This window comes from Erithacus rubecula (assembly GCF_903797595.1).
Source record: "Erithacus rubecula genome assembly, chromosome: 14".
Taxonomy (NCBI): domain Eukaryota; kingdom Metazoa; phylum Chordata; class Aves; order Passeriformes; family Muscicapidae; genus Erithacus; species Erithacus rubecula.
Window position 1 is genome coordinate 4,618,444 of NC_136666.1, and position 24,632 is coordinate 4,643,075.

Consider the following 24,632-nt stretch of genomic DNA (forward strand, 5'->3'; position numbering starts at 1 on the left):
GTATGTGTGGGTGTGCTCTCTCTCCTACAACAGGTAAGCCAGAGTAGGAAAAAAGGACAGATGTGCCATAGTTAAAATCTGACCAGACACTGCTGTTCCAACTTGCTGTTACCCTCAATTACAGGTATGCATGCAAAGGGTCTCCCTCAAGCCACAGCAGTGATCCCAGAGGATGGAGCTGTGCCACAGCACTCTGGAATTGCTCTGAGAGCCTGGCAAGAACTGGGAACACTGCTGAAATTAAACAAGCAGCCCAGTTCAACATGCTCCAACCACTGCAGGGTGTTTCACCCTTTAAAACTCACAACTGAATGGACTCAGGAGCTGTTCTCATGAAATCGGTGTTTGAGGGTCAGCTCATCTCTGCTGGAGCAAGTCTCAGCATAAGATTCTTTTCCTAAGAGTCCTGAGCAGTTTGAAATCTCTAGGCAAGTTACAGGGCTAGATGCAGCCTCAGCATGAGCAGGGGATGTATGTCACCCTATTTCCCATGCATGAGGGCAAGCAATGGGGCTTTACCATACATGAATCATGCACAGATTGAGATCCAGATAAGGAGAGGCAGATGTCCTCAGAGCCACCTCTTCTCTTTACGGATCCTACACAGACAGCATCAAGGAAGAAAAACCCACAGTGCAGTACTGAGAAAAAGAGGCCTTGGCTATAGGTTTCTGGGAACCTTGCTTTATTTTTGGTACCAAACAGTGGGCTTGCTAGAAGATCTGACCTAAGGATCATCTTCCCCCAGAGCTCTCTAGCACAACTCAGATTGCCTCAAAAGGAAAAACTAAGAGGAAGGCTCTGGAACTATTGAGGAGGCTGGTTCTGACAGCCATTTGGCATGCTTCTTCCTCCTAAGTCAGCTGAAACTTCTCCAAAAGATCAGAAAGGCAGCAGAGGAGGAGAGGGAAAGTGAGGACTCAGGAGTCTCTGGGCTCTAACTACTTGTCATCACCCACACAGCCAAGGAGCTGAATAGCCATTTAGCTGCACTCTTCTGCACAGAGCTATCACCAGGGAGACAGCCCCTTCATAAAGCTGGATAAGAACTGAATTAAATACATTTGTGTTTTTTAAAAAATTACAACATAACATTTCAACAGTTGTGATTAATTGATATTTAAAATAGAGAGGAAAAATAAAGCCACGATACATTACTCACCCCTCGGCACTTCTGCTGGGACCGCATCCGTAAGGATAATATTTACACAAGGAAAATTATACAAAACCACAACCAAAAATCAAACAACAACTGCTCTGAGACACACAGTTACCTGGGGGCCTTGTTCAGTTCTGGCATCAAAGGGGTCTCCAACCAGTCTCTTCTTGGCAAACTCCACGCTGCGCTTGACGAACTCGGGGTAGATCTGCTCCTCCACGAAGACGCGGGAGGCAGCGGTGCAGCACTGCCCCTGGTTGAAGAACACGCCCTGGTGGGCGCATTCCACTGCCAAGTCCACTGTGAGATGACCCAGGAGGGAAAAGTGTTACCACATGCACAGTTCCAGTGTTTCCAGACTTGTTGTTTTCCTTTCTGTTTGGAAAACCTCCTTAAAAAATGCTGACAATGGTCCACACCCATGGAAGGCACTCACAGGGCCTCACTGCCCCCAAACCAGATCTTTTACTGGATCCACCTCCCTTCCTGCCTTTTGTCTTGAGGACTAGTTAGCCATAGTTCCTGATACTTTCTTCCACAAAGACTCACTGAAGGCAGTGACCAGTTTTTCTTGCAGTGAGAATTCTTGATACCATACATTGGGTCTTAAAGACAAGTTTCAGTTGTGATTATTCAGAAAGCAGCATGCCAGCTTTGGCCAGCTCCTTACAATGCTCACCATTAGCAGCTGGCACAAATACCTCTGATGTTCAACCTGTGCTGTGCAGGACAGGAGAGGATTTTCCTGAAGCCAAATAAGATTTTCCAACCATTTTGGTGGTCACAGGTTACATCTTGTAGTACTACTGAGTCATGTAACAAAATTGCAATGGAACACAAAAATGAGCATTGCAGACTACCAGGATAGAGGTGGAGGCTGGATTAGATCAGGTCCTACAAAATTCCTGTCTCAGAATTGGCTGCAGAGAGGCTGCTTTGCAGAGAACTGCTTTCCCCAGTGTTTGGCTCAGGTTCTGCAGCACTGTCAACCAGAGAGAAAGCCCACAAACAGCAGACACACAAGTACAAGATTTAACTGCAACTGCAGCCACTCCCAGGGAAGGCAACATGGACCATGGGAATGATCCCCATGCAGGGGAAGGGCTCCAGGATGCAGAACAATATCCTGCCCTTGGACAGAGGTTTCCTCCAGCCTTTTGGGGTGGAAACACCAGCCCTGTGGGCTGCCAGAGGACAGCAGAGACACACAAACACCACCACCCTCAATCCTCTTACAGCAAACACACCCAGCAGCCCATACTCACAGTCTGCATCTGCACACACAATGCAGGGGTTCTTCCCTCCCAGCTCTAACGTCACCCTTTTGAGGTTGCTTTTAGAAGCAGCTTCTTTGATCAGTTTTCCAACCTGTAATAGTGAGACACAAACAGGACATGAGTTGCTTCCCCTAAAAATCTTAATTGTGGTTCCAACAAGGGTGGAACAATCTAGATGGCAGCTGAAGCAGGTAGAGGTCAGGGAGAACATTCTGAAATGGTTTGAGTTTCCTACTGCTGTGATGTGTTGGGCCAAAACCAGACCCAGAATTAAGGATTGATTTAGGCAGGTCTGAAAGGACAGGCTGTGTGGGAAGGCTACATCTGTGTCCTGAAGGGAAGGATTTACACTGCTTTCAGAGTTTAAAAATCTAATTTTAGAAACAGTGTTAATTAAAACTATTTAGAACCTTTAGTTGTTAGAGCAGGTTAATTTCTAAGAGTGATGCAATATTCGAATTTGCTCATATTATAACTGTTTTCTTTACCTTTGCACATGGAAGCCTTACCTTTATTCTGACTAAAACTACTCTTGCCCTGAAGTGGAAGGAAAGCATGGGGCAGCTGGCTGGCAATTACAGGTTTGCATTTCTCATGGTTTGCCATTGTTACTCAAGCATGACTCTTGAACTTAGGAGAGAACATCTCTAGTCACTAAGAGTTTAGGCCTAGAGACAGCAGAAATAAGTGATGCATCCTAGCTCTGCAAGAGGCATCACTGCAGGCTGGCTGGCCAAAGAGGAGCAAGTTAATAACCTAAGAGAAGAGATCTATATGGGAAAATTCTCATGGAGTTTAAAATCAATATTTCCAAGCTGGCACTGAGCCCAAGCTAAGGCTTAATAGCTAAGTCAAAATATATTTTGAATAGCTTTACTTCCTGGCTCAGAAACAGTAGCATTGTGCTGCAAATGCTGCAGAGATGCAGCTGAACTCACAGATGGGTGGAGGGGGAAGAAAAAACTCCTAAATTACACATGCATTAGCAAAGGATCTGTGTCCCTTGGTGTTTCCTGCACACCCGTGGATTAGGAGACAAGCACAGTGTCTACAGGAGTTTTTTGCCTACAGGCTCCAGCAGCTGAGATTTTCCTTCTGCCACTAATCCACTGGATAGTCTTTTTTCATTAAAAACCCAAAGAGATCCATGTGGACTGGATGAGTCTATAAGCTCTATTGTTTTTACACAGTTAATATCTCATCTGGACTAAAAGTTTCTGATCTAGGATTTGGAGAGAAGCATATTAGATATGCTGATATTAGACCAACTATCAAGAAAGTAAAAGATCACTGTGAACTTTTACTTTATTGTGTTCTGTTTGTTCCCATGATCCCTGCACAGAAACAGAGGCTTAGCACACCTTTTCCTATGGGATAAATACAGGATGTGCACAGAGCCACTAGATGGTAGTGTTGGTAAATGCTGCTGCTTTTGAGTGTTTGGAGTTACCTTTCCCAACCAAGAACACCTTCCAAGGTAATTTGTCATCATTATACATTCACATCACACTGCAATTATGAGGGCAGGCATAAAAATGGATGAATTTCACAAATGCTCAACAAGACTCAAAGAAGAGGCTGAATTTGCCTCAGCTGCCCCCACTGGCATGAGCATTTCCATTCTTTGGACATTGCCTGTATTCTGGAGATACAGATCTACTGCAAGAAACATCTAAAGCACTCAGTGGAAAAAAAATGGCCAGTTTTCTAAGCAAGCTTTTGAGAATTTTCAGCAGTGATTACTGCAGTCAGATTTGTTTGCATGTCTCAGCTGTGCTCAATTCCATGCTCTTGGCCAAGCCATTTGCACTTTTCCCATGTAGGTATGGAAGAGGATGGCTGTAGGTGATTGATAGTGCAGAGGTCTCGTGGTCACTCCCTCATAAACAAGCCAGACACATCTATTTACAGGAAAAAAGGGTAAATGGAAGGTGCTTTACTGTGCAGGTCTCAGAATGAAGCTCAAATATTAATCCCCTCCACGTCAGCAGAGAAGGCCTTGGGCACAAAGCCATGTTTTTATTTAAGTCCTAGTTGTTCAGAGGTAACTAAAGCCAAAGAAGAATTGTTCAGGGCTCTGACTGACATGTTTTCCAGTTGCAGGGCAGGACTGGCAGGCAAACATGCCCAGAAACTCCACTGGGTCAATGACATGATGTTAAGTCACTGCCAGCCTGCCCTGGAGAGCCTTCCCTTACGTCAGAGCACCTTCTACTTGCAGCTCTCACAGAAATGTGGTGGTTTGGCACCACAGCTTTCAGAGATGTGGGATTATTACAAGCACAAGGATCTGAATTAGACAAATACCAAACACTTCTGAGAAATCCTGTCACATGGAATGTGTTGGAAGAAGTGTTGGTTCTACAGAAGTCACTGACATTTCATAGGTCCAGTCCTGTATGGATGACAGTTTACAAGAGAATGCAAAGAAGAACAGCAGGTGTCTTTAGAAATCCATCACCTACCTTGGTTGATCCAGTAAAAGCAATTTTATCAATGCTGTCATGGGTAGAAATTGCAGCTCCAGCTGTGGGGCCATAGCCTGGCACAATGTTCACCACACCTGGAGGGAAACCCACCTGAAACAGAGATTAAAAACAGCTCTGCAGAGAATTGGAGAGCACAGCTCATTTCCCAGGAAGTCTGGATTAGTTGTACTCTATTCCTCTGAGCTCTTACCAGATACACCCCCCTTTTCCAGACTTTCCAGTAACATGGCTGCATGCTACCAGCTGGGTGAAACTAACAGCCATGCTTAGGAAATGCCAAGTTTCAGTAAGAATTCTTGGAGAAGCCCCAGTTTCAAGTCAAAAAGAGAGTGAGTCTTTTGACCAAACTTGGCCCCCAGCTACAGCAGTGCAGCTGCAGCCAAGGGGTAAATGAATGAAAGTTTGTTTTGAACAAAGGTTGACATTTGTGGCTCTTCAGGGACCAGAGGGATTAAGAAGTCAGTAAAACCTCACTAGATGATGGGGCTAATAAAACAGAAGTACAAAAGCAGATGGTAACAAGACTTATGCAAGTTTCCACCACATTTACAACCTAGATTAGTCAACTAGCAATTTTGCCAAAACAGACAAATGGCAAAACTTCAGGTGAAATTCTAGTGAAAGAATCAAGGGACTGGTTTGGTTTTACTTCCTAAAACAAGAGTTTCAAGGATTATTGCTCTTCTAGGTTAGCCTTCCCCTACCACTGACAGCACAAGGTTGTTTTCCCTGCAATTTCATTATAAATTGCAAAATACAACACATTTGCTTCATTTCCTAAGACTTTAATACAAAATCTCAATAAATTACTTTTTAATAGAGGAGAAAAAAAAGGAAGCAATTGCTTGTGTACTGTCTTGCAAAAAAATTATCCTCATAAGAATATTTCCCTCCATTTTTTCTTTTCTTAAGTTGGAAGGGCAGTCTCATTTCTTCTATGGATGTGACAATGACAAAAGTGCATTTAATGGAGTCTGCATCTTGGCTAATGAGTTTTCAAGCAAATACTGCATGTCAAACTGTGCAAGTAATGGTGTTTGGAGTCAGCAGCAAAGCCACACAGAAGCAAAAAATTGGTTGAGAAGATCCTGAGCCAAAAAGTTTTTTCTGTTTTTCAGCAAAAATGAAAGCCAAAAATATTTTGGTTGGCCAAAAATTAATTCATTGAACGTAACACATAGCTTTGTGTGTGTGGTAACATCTTTTTTGGTTTTCATCTTTTGAAAGGATGCAAAACTTTAACTCATTTTTCTGAAAAACTGCAAAGAATTTAGCTAATTTTGGGTGGAGAAAGGAGCATCTTCAAATAAAATTATTCTGCTCTAATTATACTTCTGCCTTGAAGGACAGCTTTGAATGTCAGCTGAAAAAAATTAATTTTACCAGAATTGAATGGTGTTTTTTTGGGGAATACTATGCCTGTGTTTGGGAGTTGCATGTCAGAGTCAAAAAAAGCTGTGGTGTGGCAGGGCTCACTAGAAGTCATGACAAATGCACTCACTCATCTTGTGTGATCTAATTAAGCCAAGTAACTGTAGCAGATACTTAACTCGTATAATTTTCCCACTTCCTTTTCTGATGGAAGAGCCCTAAGTGTCAATTACCAAAATATCTATTTTCTCCCAAGCTAAGCCAAGAAAGGACAAAATCACCATTTGACTGAGCCTAACAAACAGACTTGCAGCTGAGAGGAAAAAGCCCATCTGCAGCTCCTTAGTCTTCCTCATCCACAGCTATGGTAGCTGATGTACTGAGCAGTGCTGGAAGGTTCTTTGCACCTCCCACCCTCTCTGGAAAATTAACAGATGTGTTGGCACACAGGATCCCACCTGACAAGCCCTAATACACCATTTAAAAATCCCAACCTATCATCTTGCCTTTATTTCAGTTGAATTTACAATTGAATTTATTTAAATTGTTGTGTGAACCACAGAAATTATGAGGAATTGTTTCTCAGGGTACTCTGTCTTGGTTGAATTATCCCACTTAAAAACAAACACAAACACTACTGTCTAATCACACTTTTTTTTTGTTCCATTGTCTAAATAAAACTGAGCTGTTGTCTTTCCTTCATTTGGGAGAGGGGAAGACAAGGTAGGGGAAGAAAAGCATCATTTTTTCTCTCTGCATCTTCCTGAGAAAAGAGAAAAATGCACAGGTTTTGTGATGTTTGCCACCTTCCAGCCAGTCACAAAGACCTTTGTAAAAAAAGACTGAAGACAGGTTGTTCTCACTTTCCTTTGTGAGGCTGTTAAAGCTGGAAGTCAGTTTGTTATACTCAGACTCTTTAAAACTAAAAATCTGGACAGCCAATTCAAACTACAGCCTTGCTTATGACCTTAAGAGAACAGAACCTGGATGGGCTGTTCAGATTTCCTCACCTCTTTGATCAGAGAGCCAATGTAGAGCGACGTGAGTGGAGTTTGTTCAGCTGGCTTAATGACCAGAGTGTTCCCACAGCACAGAGCTGGTGCCATCTTCCAAACCAGCATCAGCAGGGGGAAGTTCCACTGCAACAACACAAGACACTGGTCAGATCAGCCTGGCACAGTCACTTACTCACTTCCATGCAGCCTTTTCCCAGTTCAGGGAGGAAAGGAACTGGGAGGAAAGCCACAAAGAGAAGAGTTTGTTTATAATCCTGTGTTTGCTTGGACTAAGGAATATAACTTCCTTGATTTCCCCCTGAGATCCCTGTTATTGCTGGCAGTCCTCACACTAATCCTGTAAGTTGGACAACCTCCTGCATGATGTGACCTCATTCTTTGAAGGAGTTTGATCACATTTTGTGTAGGATTTTGGCTCTTAACAGAAACTGTGTTGGAGGCAGTTTCCTGATGCATCACTTCTGTACAGCATCTGTATGTGGGGAATTACAGAATGCAACTACTCATTGAAAAAAACCTAATTTTCTCTGTTAAGCACTGGCTGAGTAACTAGAAGTTATATAATATCATTCAGTTCCAGTTTTATAACTAGGAAACTGCAGTGAGTTGGTCAGTCATGGAAATCTAGGGGAGGTCTTATACTCCCTTCATATTGTGAATTGCTCCTTTCCAATTAGTTTTCTAATTTGGAATTAGGAATCAGTCCACATCAGTTTTCTCTGTGCTAATCTCTTTCATGGTTGTGTATTAAGGGATCTTGCAGTCTAAGCAAGAAGTGGAAAATTTAGCTCACACTGAATCTTAGAAAGGTCATTTGGCAGCAGAAAGGATTTCTTCATTAAAAATAATTAATGCTGCTTCAGGGATGATGGAAGCAGGCCAACAGCAAGGGGACTTCTTGTCAAGACTCAAGCCAAGGGCCTTCAGCTATCAACAAAGAAGCCAAGTATGTCAGGAATCCACAAATTCACACTTACAAATAAATTAGCAGAGTAGCTTTTGAGCCATGAGTTCCATTCTAGCCCTGAGACAAAGCAGAATTTAATCTCAACTGTTATACTTCAACTTGCTTCATCCTTTTTCCCAGACCTGTTCCATTTCAGTGATCTTCTCCAATGGCCACATCCCATAATTTGCCCATTTGTCTTTTTCTCCTAAGTTATCTTGGAGGCCTGACTGTGCAGCTTGAGCCATTTACACCTACTCCACTTTTCTACAGTTTCAGAGCATGAAAAGCTCCTAATGGAGCTTTCTGCTGCAGAGTGGCTGGTGAAAGTAACAGTAAAGGACTCCAGGGCTGCCTCATGATATCACCTTGGGATAAAAATCAGCCATATGCTGTACTTCTTAAGAACTTCTCTTGCTAAGAACATTTCTTTAAATATAGTCAAGCCATAGGAAAAAGAGAGGACTGTTAATTGCTCTAGGGAAACATACCCAGAACAGTGACAATCTTTTTCAATCTAGTAGGAATATACAAAACCACAGGCTGTTGGTGTTGTCGAGATCAAACTGGGAAAAAAATTGGAGAAGATTGGTTCTGAGTAAACTGAAGACAGATGTGGTTTTGTTGACCCCAATCATTCTTTATACAAACACAGTGTTGAACTTCAGTCAAATTTGGTTCTGTACTTTCTGTTATATTTATTGCTGGTCTAGGGTCATCCTGAGATCTTACAAGTCCCACTCTATCCCTTAGAGTGGCCCTCCAAAGCATCCTGCATGGAGGCTTTTAAAGGGATAGTTTCCAAAGCACTGCTGAGTGCCAAAGGGGGCTGAGAATAACAGGGAAATACCTTTTAACTGGTGATTAGTATGAGGAACCTGAGATTTTGATCTTAAGTCATAAATTCTGCTCACCAGCAGTCACATTGCTTGCTCAGCCAGAAGATCTGTGAAGTCACCAAGACAAATGTTTGACAACCTCCCACTTTACCTCACCCTGACACTACCAGATCCCTCTCCCTATCTAGGGTATAAATTCAGTCCTGCTGAAGGAAAAAGCAGGATTTCACCAGACATTTTGGGATCTGGTCCAGACCTGGTATTCCCAATGTCCCACCTACACTCCTTTCAGTCTTTAACCTTGTCTCAAAAGTCAAAATCCTCCATGAACTCTTGTTGATCCAAGTACCATATAACATCCTGAGTTGGAAGGGATCCACTGAGATGATCAAATTCCAACTCCTGGACCTACAGAGGACAGCACCAAGGCTCCCACCACAGGTCTGACAGCATTGTCTAAACACTTTTTGAGCTCTGGCAGACTTGGTGCTGTATCCAAACAGAGAATCTTCACACAGCACCATTTGCCTCACAAATTGTAGGATACCACATTCAGAGCATTTTACAACCAGACAGGAACATAATCTGTCTCCCATGAGCTGTAAAGTTCTTCCTGGCTGTCTGTTGAAACAGAGCAAGCAACACATGCTAACACTGGAGACATTCCAAGAGCTAGCCACACTGTCCCCTCAGCAGAGAATGAGACCTCAAGGAAAAGAAAACTATTCAGTGAGATTTAATCCCAAAAAGCTCAGAGAGCAGCCAGACAATTAATTGATAATGGATATGATTTAAAACTCAAAACTATGCATCAGCACAAGGCAGCAAAAAGCCAGCACTCCTAATGACGAGATGGTTGTCCCAGCAGTGTGAGAGTCAGAGCTCTGACTGGTCTCTGGTGACTGGTGTCAGCCTCAGAGAGCAACAGAGCATCTGATTAGGAGACCCACCCTTCCACTGCTGAGCATTTCTGCTGCCAAGAGCAATTGGCATGGGGGTAAAACACAAAACTACATCAGGCCACTGAGATGGGAGTTCCCTGCAGAACAGCTGGCCTTAACCAGGCAGCAAATGGCTGCAGGGTAGGATGGAGTGCACATGGAACTTCCAGTTCTGTGGGAGGTGCAGGGCACCAGCACTGTCACTTACTGGGGTTATGGCTCCACAGACACCCATGGGCTCATGCCGGGTAAAGCAGACAAAGTTTTCATCTGTAAGACAAGAAAGTAAAAGGGGACAAAATAGTTAAAATCCTCACTTTTACAGAAAGTGTGTGAGACAACTGCACACTGACAGGTTGGGGACAGAACTGAACCCATGTTGGACAGAACACTGTCTGTTCACCTGACTCATCCTTGGAACATGGATGAAGATCTGAGTACAGGTCTTGTGGCAGCTTGATAGCCAAACACCACTCACAGTCACATAGAAACTTTTAAAACCAGGGTTCAGTTCCTTCTGCAAACTCCCTGTGCTGAGGCTGAGGGGAGGATAACTCTCACATGAAGAGCAAACATAAATCTCATTCAGACTGTGTTTTTCAGTAGAACACAAAGAACTTGTCTCCCCTGTAGAAAGGGTTTTAAAACATTTTTTACAGGATTCCTGTTCAGTGTAACAGGAATTGCACTCCTGGTAAGAAATCACAAAAAGATGAAACTCTGAAATGAAAGTAATACTATTCCTTAAAGTACTGCTGTTACTCTTTGAAAGAGAAAGCAGGAAGAACATTTGCCTTTCAAATTCATTCTTGCTGAACACCTAGTTTCATTGGGAAGATGTGACAGAGAGCAAGAGCATTTCTATTGATGGCTTTTGGAAGTGTTCTCAAATCAGGACAAACAAGTAGTGTCCAGACAAGCAAAGTATTACACTCTGAATGAAGGTGACAAATCTCAGTTTATATGACTGACATGGCTCCCTTTGCTGTCTGCACAGATTGAACTAGCTCAGCCTTCCAGAGCCCTTCCTCTGGTGACTAATTTCTGTCTACAGTGTCTGTCCTTCACACAGCCTCAGTGATCATCCACAGGCAGGGACAAAAGAGGCTGAATTTGAAAATACTCCATACTGCCCATCATGCCACATTCTTTTAACTTGTTCTCACCAAAACCATATTTGAACTTCTATACATGGACCAAAGTGTTCTCTGTGTGACTGCTCTGACCAAAAGTTTCTCTGTTAAAAAAAGCAACAGAAGAGCCCACACATTAATTTCCAGAGATCTATCCAGGCATTAACCAAGTTTTCCCATTAGTTTCAATACTGAAACACATCTACTTAATGCATCCTGAGACATAAAAACAAAGTGCAGGTTATTTTTTCAGATCTTCAGATGCCAGCCTTCTTTCCATGGATCTCCCTCCCACCCAAGCCTGATCCCATCCCAGCTCAGAAACAGGGTCTGAAGGCACTCACCCACTGGAATAGTCCTGCCCTGAATTTTATCAGCCCATCCAGCATAATACCGCAGTGTTTTTATACAGCCTTCCAGGTCAATGAAATAAGCCTGCAGAAAAGGTTTGCCTGTGTCCATTGTTTCCAGAGTCTGAAAAAAAAAAAATCAAGTTGCATGCACTGTCAGATAAGTCAATGTTTTCTCCTTAAGAAAGAGCTTTTAATAAAACCCTCTTCTCAGCTTTATTGTGCCTTGCTCTGAAGACATGCAATGTTCTTCTCTTATATTTAGAGAATGAACTTGTTAATAGAAATAATGTAGAAGGGAAAGCAGATACATTGACTCTGACGGGTGCAAGAGTTGTCTTGCTCAGGGACTGTGCTGAAAGAGCACCTTCCAGAAGGTGAGTGTGGGTGGGATAGGGGCTAGGGTCTAGGGCACTGATCAGAGCATATGTGAGAACCATGGCTTCACCTTAACTGACCTCTCAACACAGATGTTCTGGAGTCCAGATGGTGTCACTGAAATCAGGCAGAGCTACTTTCCTTCTATTAGAAAAAAAATAATTTTTCTACTTCATAAACCTAACCTCTGAAAAGCCTCTTTTGTCCAATGATAAACACACTTTTAACAGAGTTCTGTTAAAGTTAACCTTTGGGCTCATATCTGTGCTGAGCCCAGGGCAAGGCAGAAGCTGCTCCACTGAAGCTGCACTGGTGCTGATCAACTCTAAACAAATTCCAGGCTGAGCCTGTGCCCTTCACACTGTTCTGGACATTAGCTCAGGGAATGCTTTGTTCTCCACTCAGGTCATTAAATGGGATATTGGTACAAATGGCCAGCACATCCATAAAGGAAGTACTATCCCTTGGTAGATTGAAACATCTTTGTTTACACATGAAGTCATACCCTGTCATCCTCCACAGACATTAGGGTCCAAACAGCACTGGAACAGACATTCCCCTTGGAATGGTGAGGATTGTTATCCACTGAATGTCTGCTAAAACAACTGATTTTTAAGTCATTGCTTAGCATGCAGCCAAGACAGCCAGGGCTGGTTTTCTGCAGTGCAAGCAGCAATGCCAAACAAGCCCTCCCAAACCAGAAGTGCAATAGAAAGCTTGAAGTGTGTTCTGGTTGAGAGAAAAGAGGGTGTTCCAAAGTCACATCAAAAAGTGATGATCAAAGACTTGTTTATTCACATATACATGTATTATTTTCTTCCTCATTTGCTGCCCAGAACTGAATGTTTTGGTTTTGCCCTGCAGAAACTGAAAGATGTCATGTGGTTGAGAGACACAGTAGGGGAAAGAGACCCAGCTCAACACAGGTTCCTGAGTACATCCCACAGGTGTCAATTCCCACTGACCTCAGCAGGACACTGGCTCAGTTACCTGCACATCTGACAGCATGGAATGTCATAATGCCCTTCCCTAAAGATAAAAGTGCAGCACTGAACTGGAGAGTGCTCAAGATCCAAGAGCTTAGGTGTGGAAGGACAGCAGCCCCAAGCTGAGGATCTGTGGGTGCCACTTGGAAAGATGGACAGGGCCTGTAGAGTCCAAAGGCTTCTACCAACAGAGCACATTTTAGTCAGGTTGTTATCCCTTTGTTCTGCACCAGCAGGACTCCTCCAGGATAGGATCACAGAATCATTAGCAATAATTCTTCAGTGCAAAAGCCCAAGTTAAAACAGCTTCACAGCTATAAAGAGATTTTCCTGATCCAGTAGGTTCAACAGGGGAAGAAGCAGTTCCCACTTACACACATTTTAAACTTTGGATGATATCCTGGAAGAAAAATATTCTCTTTCCAGCCCCTCACATTTTAAGGGAAGGAACTTGCATAAAAGTCAAACCTATCTGAATTTTTGTAATAAAGAATGAGTCAGCTGTGGTGGTTTGGTGTGATTTGGTTGTTTTGTTGGTTTTTTTTTTTTAAAGAGCTCCAAGACAGCTATAAACATCAATGATAGTTAAAAAAATATTGCTTTGAAAATGTAAGTTTTAATATCTTTAATCACTTCAATAGCTAGCTAATGTTCTGCAAAAGTCAGCTATGTAGAAGAACTGACAGCCTTCTAAGACCCCTAAAATCCTGCAGAAAGAGGAACAAAATCATGAGTCCTGTATGGACTCTTCTGCCCTTCATGAAGGCAGAGAAAAGAAAACTAGGTAGATATGGATACACCAGAGGGATGGAGCAGAGTTATGAACCAAGTGTTGCTGGCTCATCAGTGCTCCTGTACTCACAGCCAGGATGACTCTGTCCCGCTCCAGGAGATCAGCCAGTTTGTGCAGGAGTCGTCCTCTGCTTGGGGCATCCATCTGTCTCCAGGGAGAGCCCCTCTGGAATGCTGCCTTTGCTGCCTCCACTGCATTGTCCACATCAGGCTACACAACACACACAAGAAAGCCTCAGGTTACAAGGAAGGAGCTGGACAATGGCACAGAAACCCCCCCAGGATGCTTCCTAGTTGATGTTGTGGTGGCCAAAACCAAGTTGTCCAACTAAACCACTTTCATTTCACTCCTGGATTTGAATTCAAGCCTGGAATATGTTTTATGTTTGGCCTGGGCTCATAAACAACCTTGAGGTCTGAATACCAATTGGGTCTTTCAAGGGTAATTTAATGTAACTGACTTGTTTATAAAATAATCCAGAATCATGTTCCTGCCAATACAGGATGTGACACTGGGGGAGGATGAAGAATCATGACAGGCCACTGGCCTACATGAATTAGACTCCTCTAAACAAGTGTGGGCAGGAAAATCCCCCATGAGATCAAGATTTTACCCAGGGAAGTAATTACAGTTCAAATCCCACCATCCAGTTCCCCTGGAGCCCATGCCAGGGCAGTTAACACACTAAAAATCTCCCTTAGATCCTAGAACACATTCCCAGAACACTTCTACCAGATGGGAAAGGTTTTGCTCTTCAGTGCTATGACAAAGACATTTCCCCTATATACACTTAGTGCCATTCTCCCTTCCTCTCCCAACAGCTTTACCATCCTCTGGACCAAATCCAACTCTGTTTAACCAAGTTAATCAGATGGGAAGCAAATTCCCCTTCCTCCTACACCATCACTCCTGGAGCTTCATGCATTTGCTCTGGCCACAGTATGCCCAGGACTCCTCCCTTCACTTCATATACATTAATTAAAAAAGTGAAGCCAAGGGCTTGCAATCCAATGGAATCTGTGGGAACACTCCCACCAACATCCACAAGGCCAAGGCTGAACCCCAAGCATTGATAAAGCTTTGGACAGACTTGTGCCCTATGTAAGGTCTGGCACAGCCCAAGCCTCTCTTCAGCTGATAGAGAGCTTGCACCTCACTGCAATATATGACTCAAAAGGGTGGGAAAGGAGGGAGGCTGTCAGACCTGATCATTCCTCCCAGCACTTCACCAGTTGCTCTCATCTATACCTTTTCTCAAGTCTTGTCTGGATACAATCAGGAAATACACCTCTGCACTGATCCAACAAGGTCTGGCCACACCCCTCTCATGGGGGGATGTGTGGTGCTCAATCAAGAAAAAATATTGTAGGGAGACACATTGCCTTCTTTAAAAAAGCTCATGGTCAAAACTGCAAGTCATCACCAAAGTAAATGGCACCTTAATTAAATTTGGCTCCATTTCTTTACAAAGAGATCACACAGCTTTGAAACAGTGTGACCTATACTGTCAGGAAAAGAATTCCATCCTTTTGGAAGAGCATTGATGGGAAGCCATTGGAGGAAACTTGTGCTTTCACAGGATGGCTCTGGTCCAGCAAGGGATGCTGGTGGGGCAGAGGTGTCCAGAGCCACTGAGCACAGACAGGCAGTCCTGCCTGGGGCCCACCACCACAGGCACATCAGGCTGGACTTGATCTGGATTCAGCCTGGCACATCACAAAAGCCAGAAGGCACCACCAGCCACTGCACACTTATGTATCCCCCATCCTGCCTGCTGGAATGAAGGTTTAAGCTGAAAGAAGGCAATATTTTATGTGACAGAGCAGGCAAGGAACATAAGTGTGTCAGGTTTAAACAAGCCTTCCTTTAGCAGCAATTAATTGTGCTCCCAGGCTGGGAGCACTGCTGTGCAGGGAACTGGGTCTGCAGTGGCACAATGCCCTTGGTGCTGAGGGTCTTCCCTCCACCCTGGCATGCAGAACAGGAGTGAGATGACTGTGTGGGCAGAGGACTTCAGTGCATGTCCAGATCTTCCCCAGCCTCTAAAAATGGGAGCACACAAGCCCTGCTGCAGCTCCTGTACAGACAAAAATTAAGACAACCATCTTTCTCAGACATTGTGGGCACAAATAGTGGCTCAGAGCTTGCAGTTACTGTCACACAGGCAAACAGGCTTTCCCTAAACACCCTCAGGGTAGCACCACCGAGTGATATCCTGAGAGCCTTCCTGCCCAGCCTCAATAGGCCTGAGAGACCAGCAAAAACAAGGAAATTCTTCAGGAAGGCTGAAATGCCATTCTTAATCCATCCTGTTATGACTAGGCATTAGGGGAGTCTGAATGGCATGTTCATTGCAGGCATGTTGCAATAGGTAGGCACAAGGCGTGACAAAGTGACTCTGAACTGTCAAGGTGCCAGGAACACCCTGTGGTGCACAAAACCACAGGAGGAGGAGAGCCATGCATCCTGGTGCTCCACTCAGATCTCTAACAGATTTACTGAGCATTACATAAAAAGCTCCACTAAGAATATTAAGATTGCAAAGTCTTTACAGTGTTGGGAAATGCCTGCAAACTTTCATACCCACCTGGGGTGTTTGAATTATGATACAACCCCCAGTTACACAATCACCTACCTTCTCCCCAAACAAACTGAACACTCTTCTTTGTTCTAAGCTGCCTTGTCCTTCTGCCTTCTCTACCTCAAGGCCTGCTCATTGCTGCTCCTTTTTTCTTTCCCTCTCTCCTGTCCCAGCAGCAGGTTGGAGAGCACAGAGAAGACCATCACCCCACTGCCTCTGTGAGTGGGGAAAACACCTGCAAAAGAGCCTTGCTCTGCTTCAATCTCAGGGTGTCCCATACTGCCCAAGTGAGGAGATGTGCCAGGAATGGAACACACCCACTGGAGACCCTCTTTCTTCAATTCACCTACCAACTTCTTCAAAAAGCCTCCCCTGTGCACATCTTTGGAAAAAGAGATTCTTCTGACATAGCATGCCAGTTTTTCAATTAAAAGAGGTCCCCTGACCTGCTTCCCTACAAACAGTCCACATATTGAATTGATTTAAGTTCCAAACAACTACAAACAGCATCCTAACAGCCTGAAATATCCAAAATCATTACTGAGGGCATGGCAAGTCCACTGTGGTCTTACCTCAGCCTGCCACTACAATCTGGAGGGGACAGGCTGACTGTGAACAAATCCCTCTCACAGCTCTTCAAAGGGCCACACATGAGTGAATAGTTTAGAAATGATCATGACGGAGACTGCAGTCACAGCTATGGACCTCTTGCCCATGCTCTGGGGTAACTGAGCTGGGCACTCTTTTGAGGAAGGAGCACTTTTCCCCTGCCCTTGATGGATGCCAGCAAGCTCCTAGAAGGAAAAAGCCTGGCTCAGGTGTTAGAGACAGCAGAGTTACTCCTTTTCCCTTTTCAATCTGGCAAACAGTTGGACACTAAGCTTTTATTTGTGAGGTATACAACATCCAGTGGAAACATCCACCATTTTGTTTTCAGGACCTCTTTGTCCACACAGACTTTTCTTTATCCCTCAACTGTCTCATCAAGGAGAATTCTAAAGAACAGACAACAAAACCTTTGCTTCTAGGCTTATAAAGCATTGGCCAAGTTTCAGCACCAGACTAAACTGTCATCGCTGAGATATCAGCTGCCAAATTTCCACCCCTCATGTGCAGCCTAAGCAAAACACTGCATGGCCAGGGAGGGGCAGGTTTCTGTTCAGGGCTTGGGAAAGGGAGTTCTGCTCCCAGCCTGCTGTGAAAGCAGAGCCAAACATTGGCAGAGCAGATCTGAAGCCAGAGCCAGCAGTAGGAACTGCCACCCCTGCAGTGGCACTGGCCAGCACAGCAGGTCCAGTGGCACATGGGGACAAGGCACTGGAAAGCACCACCAAACACAACTCACCCCTTCCTGTGGTGACTCTAGCAGACTGCAGTTACAGCCCCAGGAGGGGACCAACCAGAGCCAGGGAAGCCTCAGACACCTTGCCAGAAAAATGGGACATGGTCAAGTGTCACCAGAAGGCAAACAGCTGGCTGGGAATGGTTGTCACCCATGACTCTTTAATTAATCCAGATACGTGTCTAATCACCAATCAGCTTCTTGGAAAGACACAGAGCAAAATTTTGTTTTAGAAGGTGTGATGTATAGAAGAGGTTTCCAGCACCCAAAGCACAGCTAGCTTACATTTTTGGCTGCAATTTCCACTAAGAAATCAGTCACCTGTACTGAGTATTCAGGGGGGAGAGAGCTTCACTGACTGGAAAAGTTTACAGTGACCCTTCTGCAAGCTAGAGGCTGAATTCACATGGACAAATCTCAAGGAGGCAAAACTGGCCTCCTGTTAGTTCTGCATAACAATTTTCTTTAGTCAACATTAAGAAGCAAACTGCTCATGTAGAACTCTGTAGCTGCTTGAGGAGACACTTAGCACAGGGAACAATAACCACGTCATGGTTTCTGCCTATCAAAATACAGTTGCATCAGAGTCAGCTTCAATTCCACTGTTTACATGCCACTGCAATTAAACACAGTTGTGTCCTACCCAGTCAGGATAAAGAAATGACACATCATGTTTGGTTCTGCCTCAATGTGTAATTGCCCCACATGAGCACAGATCCCCAGTGGCAATAAGTCTTGGAGGCTGCCTCACAAGCATTGGACAAGTTTAAATGCCAAGAAAAGAAAAAAATCTCAGTGCAGGCAGAAATGGCCAGGCTGCCCAACATTTAATGCCCAGAGCAACGAGCTCCCAAAGCCCTGGCACAGCACAGCAGCTGTGAATCACCTTCCCATGACTTCCTGCACAAAGCCAGATGTTGGCCCAGCTCTTTTCCATAGGTCAGACCAGTTGGCCCATACATGAGCTGCTTTGGACAAAAAAAGCGTCACATGTGATTGTTTCTCACCTCAGACTGTTACCAAACCCAAGCAGTTACATCTCAGGTTACTCTACAGCATGCCAGGGCGAGCCAGGGACTACTAAGGCTCTTGGGATACTGGTTTGGTCCTAGTGAGAGCTGCCACATTTGTGCAGGAGGCCAGAACCCACAACAGCAGTTGAAAAGCAGCACCACATCTCCAGCAGCAAGTGGTCAATTTTTGCATGATCAAGCTTAAATTCCACCAAGCACTCAGGTTGTGTTTAAAAAAAAAAAAGGGGGGGAGTTCCAGCCCAGTATCTCCAACAGACTGCCCTGCAGCTGAGGTATAAACCTAAGCCACCTCAGGCTGGCTACTTCTTTCAGTCTATGGCACAAGAATGATGCTCAGTCTCATTCCTCTGACAGTGTTCAGCAGCCAGCTCCTACCAGGGAAAGTGCCTCTGACAAGCTGGACAGGATTGATGACACCTAGCCCATGTAATTCTTGAGCAGCACATGCAGTGTCCCACACCTCCAGCTCAGGCTGGCCAGGTGAATGTTGCTGGTAAAAGCCAGCTTTTCCCCTGTGTGCCTCCCTACAAAAAGTAATCCCCTGGAAAATGTCTTTTGCACTGCTTATCCAACAACATTTACCTTATCTCCTTCCTCAATGTCACAAATTTTCTCCAGCGTTGAAGGGTTGTAGGTGGGGAACTTCTTTCCACTTGTAGACTCGTGCCATTCATTGTTAATAAATATCTGAAGAGAGAGCAAGGGGAGTGGGATGGGCAAGTGAAAGAACAACAACTGATATAGACAAGAAAAAAAAAACCACAAGTGCTTCTCAAAGGTCTAGAGGCTCTTCAACTTCCCCCCATGGCAGAGTCAAGTGTGCTCAGTCACTCTCCCAGGGACACTGCTGGCAATACAGAAGCATTTCTACAAACTTTGTGCACCCAGTTAGTTTTGAGCCAGAGGAAGGTCGAGCATGGGTTCCACACAGAACAACACTGGGATTTGGCAGTGAGGAACGGGCAGTTTTTGAAATCCATCTCCATGGGAACAGCAAGCAGACACCAAGAGAAACTTGTATGGTTGAGGCAGAAGGAGCCCCTTGTTACGTGTGGCTGTACAATTATTTCTTGGCTGCTTGTGCCCTGCCCTGGGCTACCTCCACAGCCTGTCCCCCCCTCAGCAGTGTCCACAGGAGGCGGGTTCTGGCTCGGTTCTACCCCACCATGCCTTGTCACAGGCCAGATCAAGCCTCCCACGTCACTTGGAGTCATCTGTGACAAGATTTAAGTGTTTCAAAATATTGCATTTCCAGAGCAAGAACAAACAGTCCCAGCATTGCGTAACTAAAAATGCATTAAATACTGGAGTGTTGTTACTCACTGTAAACAGAGCATGAATACCTATATACAATTAATGGATTCAGCATGCATCCTATCCACGCTGTGATCTGACTTGGCAGTGTTATATTTTATAAATATACTTTAAATGAGATTAGATGAAGTAATCTTTATTAGTAGCCTGCTAGTGGCTGTAAGCTAGTACTTTTATTTGGAAGCCATCCACATTTGCAATCTTGTTTATGAGTCTCTACACACCACCAGGAGATTAATGTTGCATCTCTTACATTCGGAATTCCCACTGCTTTGGGTCATAGTTTTCTTTCCTTGGGCAGATTTTTTTTCCTGAAAGGACTTTTTCTTACTATTGCTGCATAAAGCATCCAAAGTGTAATTGGTGTAAAAGCTGCACTGCTGGACCCACCTGTTCCACACAGGCTGAGAAAAAGAAAATTTTACAAGAAATGTTGCCAAGGGAAGTCATAAGAAAAGATACAATGTTAGAAGTATTAACTCCAGTTTAGGATACCAGGGCTCTTAAACAACCTCTGTTACCCGAGTACTACATTTTAACATGTACACATTTTAACTTCAGTTTTTCTTTTTTTCCCCCTAATGAAGAAAAGTCATACTATGAATGTGGGAAATACAATAGGAGCCATAAAATTCCAGTATCAGATATATGCTCACAAACTAAGGATTGGGGAAGGATACTGATTTTTCCTTTGCTTTCAATGCTAATTCTGTGGAAAAGTGATGTTCCTACCAAGTAGTAAAACATAAGAGTGACAGGATCAGGCTGTTTTAAGGGTAACATACACACTGGCATCGTTCTGGGAATTCACCACATATTGTGAGTCCTTAGTGCCAGGAGTTGAAATCAAATCAAATAGTTTATCAGCAGTTCATGCTTCATAGCCAGAATTTGAGACAAGGAATTGTAGACAGATCACTTCCATCACACATCCATGACAAGCATTAAGCTGCTCTACAAGACGGATCTTTGTTGAAAAACTTTGCCTCTCCCCCAGCCCCATAACTGGTAGAACCAAAAACAAAAATCTCCTCTAAGCAGAGGGGAGCATGCTGTCAGCTGTAAACATCTGGTGAAACTCAGCTTGCACAAACCCCTCACAGTTTTATGAAAATTGACTGCTGCTCATTATTTTCTCAGATGCACCAGGAGCATCAGATCAAACACCAAACTCACACTTTTAATTTACGTTTGTTTCCACTTTAAAGATACTACCTTGACTCTTTCAGCGCTCCTAGTCTCTGGCAAAACTGTGGAGCATAAACTGCATGCTTTAAAACACACACGGCTGCAGGATAAGATCCCTAAGGAGTGTTTAAAAGTGTTCACAACAATAAAAAATAACAAAAACCAGAACATTTGGATGTTTAAGAAGAACTCAAATGGCCGTGTCCATTTTGGACGCAGGAAAGAGCTGTTTGTGCAGCATTACGCCATTCTGCAATCAGCAGCTGCAGATCCAATTTGCTGCTAAATGACAAGTTTATCTGACAAATAAAGAGTAGATAAATTTCGGATGTTAAAAATTAATCTAGTCCAGTGATTTCTCCTAATTGCTAATCTGTTTCAGTACTTTGGATGCATAATTCAAATCAACACCTCATCCGATAAGCTATCGCTGTTCACCCCTTCTTGCTACAAGGAAATAAGCTTCAAATTTCGTTTTTCCCTTAATACTCAACACAAAAATGTAATAGTAACACACTCATTCAGCCCCTCCAGCTCTTTTAGTCCAGGCAAAAGCTGAAATGATGGCAGCCAAGGCTCCTCAGCAGCGTAGCCAGCCGGGACGCTCTCCCCACTGCGCAAGGCAGCGGGTCAGGCTGCTGTGGAACAAAAAGCGACTCGGCGATCGCAGAGCTACAGCTGCCCTGGGAGCAGCAATCCTGCAGCCCTGCCCAGCCCCACCTCTGAGGGACAGACACCAAGATCAGGAGCCTTTGGCTTATACCAAAAAGTCAGGAGCGACTGTTTAAAGGGAAACTCAATGGGGAGCGGAGAGGTGAGGGTTTGTGTGGCCTCAGTGCCCGACTCCTCATGCCGTGGGGAGGCCGTGGAGCTGGGATGAAGAATCACCAACAGGAGCACTGCCGCTCTTGTGGAGCTGCAGGATGGCTCCAGCCTCACGGCAGAGCCTTCACACAAGGCCCAGCCCTGCCGGACACCGGCCCTGTGCTCGCCACCACCCAAACCCACCACGGGCACCGAGCCACGGGGGAGCTGCGGGTCAAGGACAGCTGAACACAGCCCCAGCAAGCGGCTCCCTGCGGGATAAACCCCTCCTGGCCCTGCCCAGGCTCACCCCAGCCAAATCGGATTGTGCTGAGCGCCAGCGGGAGCCGGAGGCGTTCACGGGTGGGTTGGGAGGGGAAAATGGAGTCAGGCACCACAGCCAGGGAGAGGAGCCCAGGGTGCCTGGGGCAGAGCAACAGCTTTGGTGGAGTTATTTTATTATAAAGAAAAAGATAGGTTTTGGGCAGTAGGGATTGGGGCAAGTGTCGCTCCAGTAGACGCAGCAGTGTCATCTGCTAGCTCAGCCTCAAAGCCCTATAGACCTACTATCTCAGATAGCAGAAGGAATAAAAGAAGCTAAGAAAAACAACACTGAGGGTGAAAGTGTTGTTTTAAAAATATAACACATCACCACCACCCTGACTGCACTGAATACAGGTGATGCTACCATAGCGAAGCCCACCCGCCGCCCAGCGCCCCATGCCTGGCGGGCTCACCTTGGTGTACTTCACCTCCAGGCTGCGCAGGGGCCGCGGCAGCGGGGGCACTTTCTTGTCGGGCTGCCCGTTCTCCACGGCACCATTGAGGGCAGCCATAGCCCCGCCGTCGAGCCCGCGCGCCTTCTGCCCGCTGACAGCGCCCGCGCCGCCTTAAGAGCGCCGCGCGCGCCGCCCGCCCGCCCCCATTGGCAGCCGCCCCCCGGCCCCGCCCCCGGCCCCGCCCCCGGCCCTCGCGCGGCCGCAGGTGACGGGCGGCGCCGCCCCGCCGAGGCTCCGCGCGCGCCGCAGGGGCGGGGGGGCGCCCGCGCGCCGCCGGGGTCCCCACAGCGCTCCGGCAGCGCCGTCCCCACACGGGTGACAAAGGCTCCCGACGGGCGACTCAGCATCCCGAAGGATTCCCCTCAGGAGCCCAGAGGGCTTCCGAAGGGCTCTCCACGGAGTTACAAGGTATTCTTCTCAAGGTATTCCTCTCAGGTCATAAACGGTTCCCCTCAGGGCTCTCCGCAGAATCCCAAAGCGCTCCCACCGCGCTCTCCTCAGGGTTTCCACAGAGTCCCTCAGGGCTTCCCAGAGGTTCGGACATTGCTCCTTCGGGCTGCCCGTGGCGTTCCCCGCAGTGCTTCCCTCAGAGCTCCAGGCACGGCTCTGCCATTGCTCCCCGCAGGACGCCCCATGGGGCTCCCTCAGGGCTCCCCTCAGCCGGGAGCAGTGCGGGAGCGGGGCTGGATGTGCCCAGATGGGCTTTGGGGCGTGGAGCAGCCACCCTGGCTTCCCCCAAAGGTGGCACTGGGGTGGGCATGGGAGGATGTGCCCTCTGCTGCCTCCTGCCTCTGCGTCCCACCCAAGCCCACCCAGAAGTAATTCATGGGAGGACTCCTGCAGGGGTCTCCATGGGAATAACACCACTGTCTCCCAGCAATAAGGGCCCTTTTCTGCTGTTACTGGTGCCCTGACATCCTTTCCTCAACCTGCTACACCTCATCCTTCACTCAGTGCCTCTGGAGAGTTTTCAAACCCTGACGGTAGGAGAAGAACATGACATCAGGTGTCTGCCGTGCATCTGCACAGCATGATGTGCATCCACATTCCTGTGTGTGTACAGGAGTCTGGGACCAGTTTGACCATCCCAGTCTGACTATCCCAGTCGGACTCCAGCCGGTTGGGGCAGGACCAGGCCCTTCCACTGGAAAATCCTACACTGATAACAGCATATTTGTGTCCCACTCAGCCAAGCTCCAGCACAGTGCTCATGGTAGCATACTTGGAGTGTCGAGAAAGATGCTGTCTTTCGAGAAGTCCTGAAGGATATGGAACATGTCTTAAGTGACAGATCTAGGCTCTGAGCCTGAACAAGTTCATTATGTATTGCTTAACTTTATTCTGCATAAAATATGTGTAAGTCTTTGCAGGCTGAGGGCCAGGACACTCGGAGCACCCACACACCCCCACACACATGGAAGATAATACAACATATTTTCCATATAACAAGTGGCAAGATGCCAGAAGTTATCTTCCAAAATGTTCTGCAGAATCTGTAATCCTCAGCAATAGTCAGCACTTTACTATTAGAATGCTAAAAAATACTCAGAGCTTCCAAAGGCAGATAGCCTGTGATATCACAGTGGCATAGATTTAGTGCTGATTCAGAAGGGAAAGTACCTTGATGAATCAATCCTTACTCCCTGCAGCTTGCAGGATGTTTTTGGAGGTCCTCTGCCCAGGTGAAAACTTATCTGATGGTGCAGAAATGTTTATTTCTAAGCTGCCCATTTTTTAACTGTCCAGTTGCTATTTCCCACAAAAGCTACAAATGAACCCAAGCTAGAAGAAACCTCTTAGCTAAATCCCTATGTATTCCTAGTCCCAGTGAGGAGTTTATCCATTTCTATCTGTACCTTGCCCACAGAAACACTCAGTGGAAGTGGAAAGTACTTTTGCAATTAAAGGACAA

General features: G+C 45.5%; 1 protein-coding gene across 1 annotated transcript in view; it reads right to left on the reverse strand.

Annotated features, from left to right (window-relative positions):
* ALDH1A3 (aldehyde dehydrogenase 1 family member A3) overlaps positions 1-22,804 on the reverse strand; it is a 33,457-nt gene extending 10,653 nt beyond the window's left edge. Inside the window, exons 1-9 of the mRNA XM_079318206.1 lie at positions 22,679-22,804; positions 19,218-19,322; positions 13,748-13,888; positions 11,516-11,645; positions 10,247-10,308; positions 7,307-7,435; positions 4,902-5,015; positions 2,425-2,527; positions 1,275-1,459 (exon numbers count right to left, since the gene is read on the reverse strand). Of these exons, the coding sequence (XP_079174332.1) occupies positions 1,275-1,459; positions 2,425-2,527; positions 4,902-5,015; positions 7,307-7,435; positions 10,247-10,308; positions 11,516-11,645; positions 13,748-13,888; positions 19,218-19,322; positions 22,679-22,777 (1,068 nt within the window). The 5' untranslated portion in view covers positions 22,778-22,804. The remainder of the gene's footprint in view (positions 1-1,274; positions 1,460-2,424; positions 2,528-4,901; positions 5,016-7,306; positions 7,436-10,246; positions 10,309-11,515; positions 11,646-13,747; positions 13,889-19,217; positions 19,323-22,678) is intronic.
* Between the last annotated feature and the right edge of the window lie 1,828 nt (positions 22,805-24,632).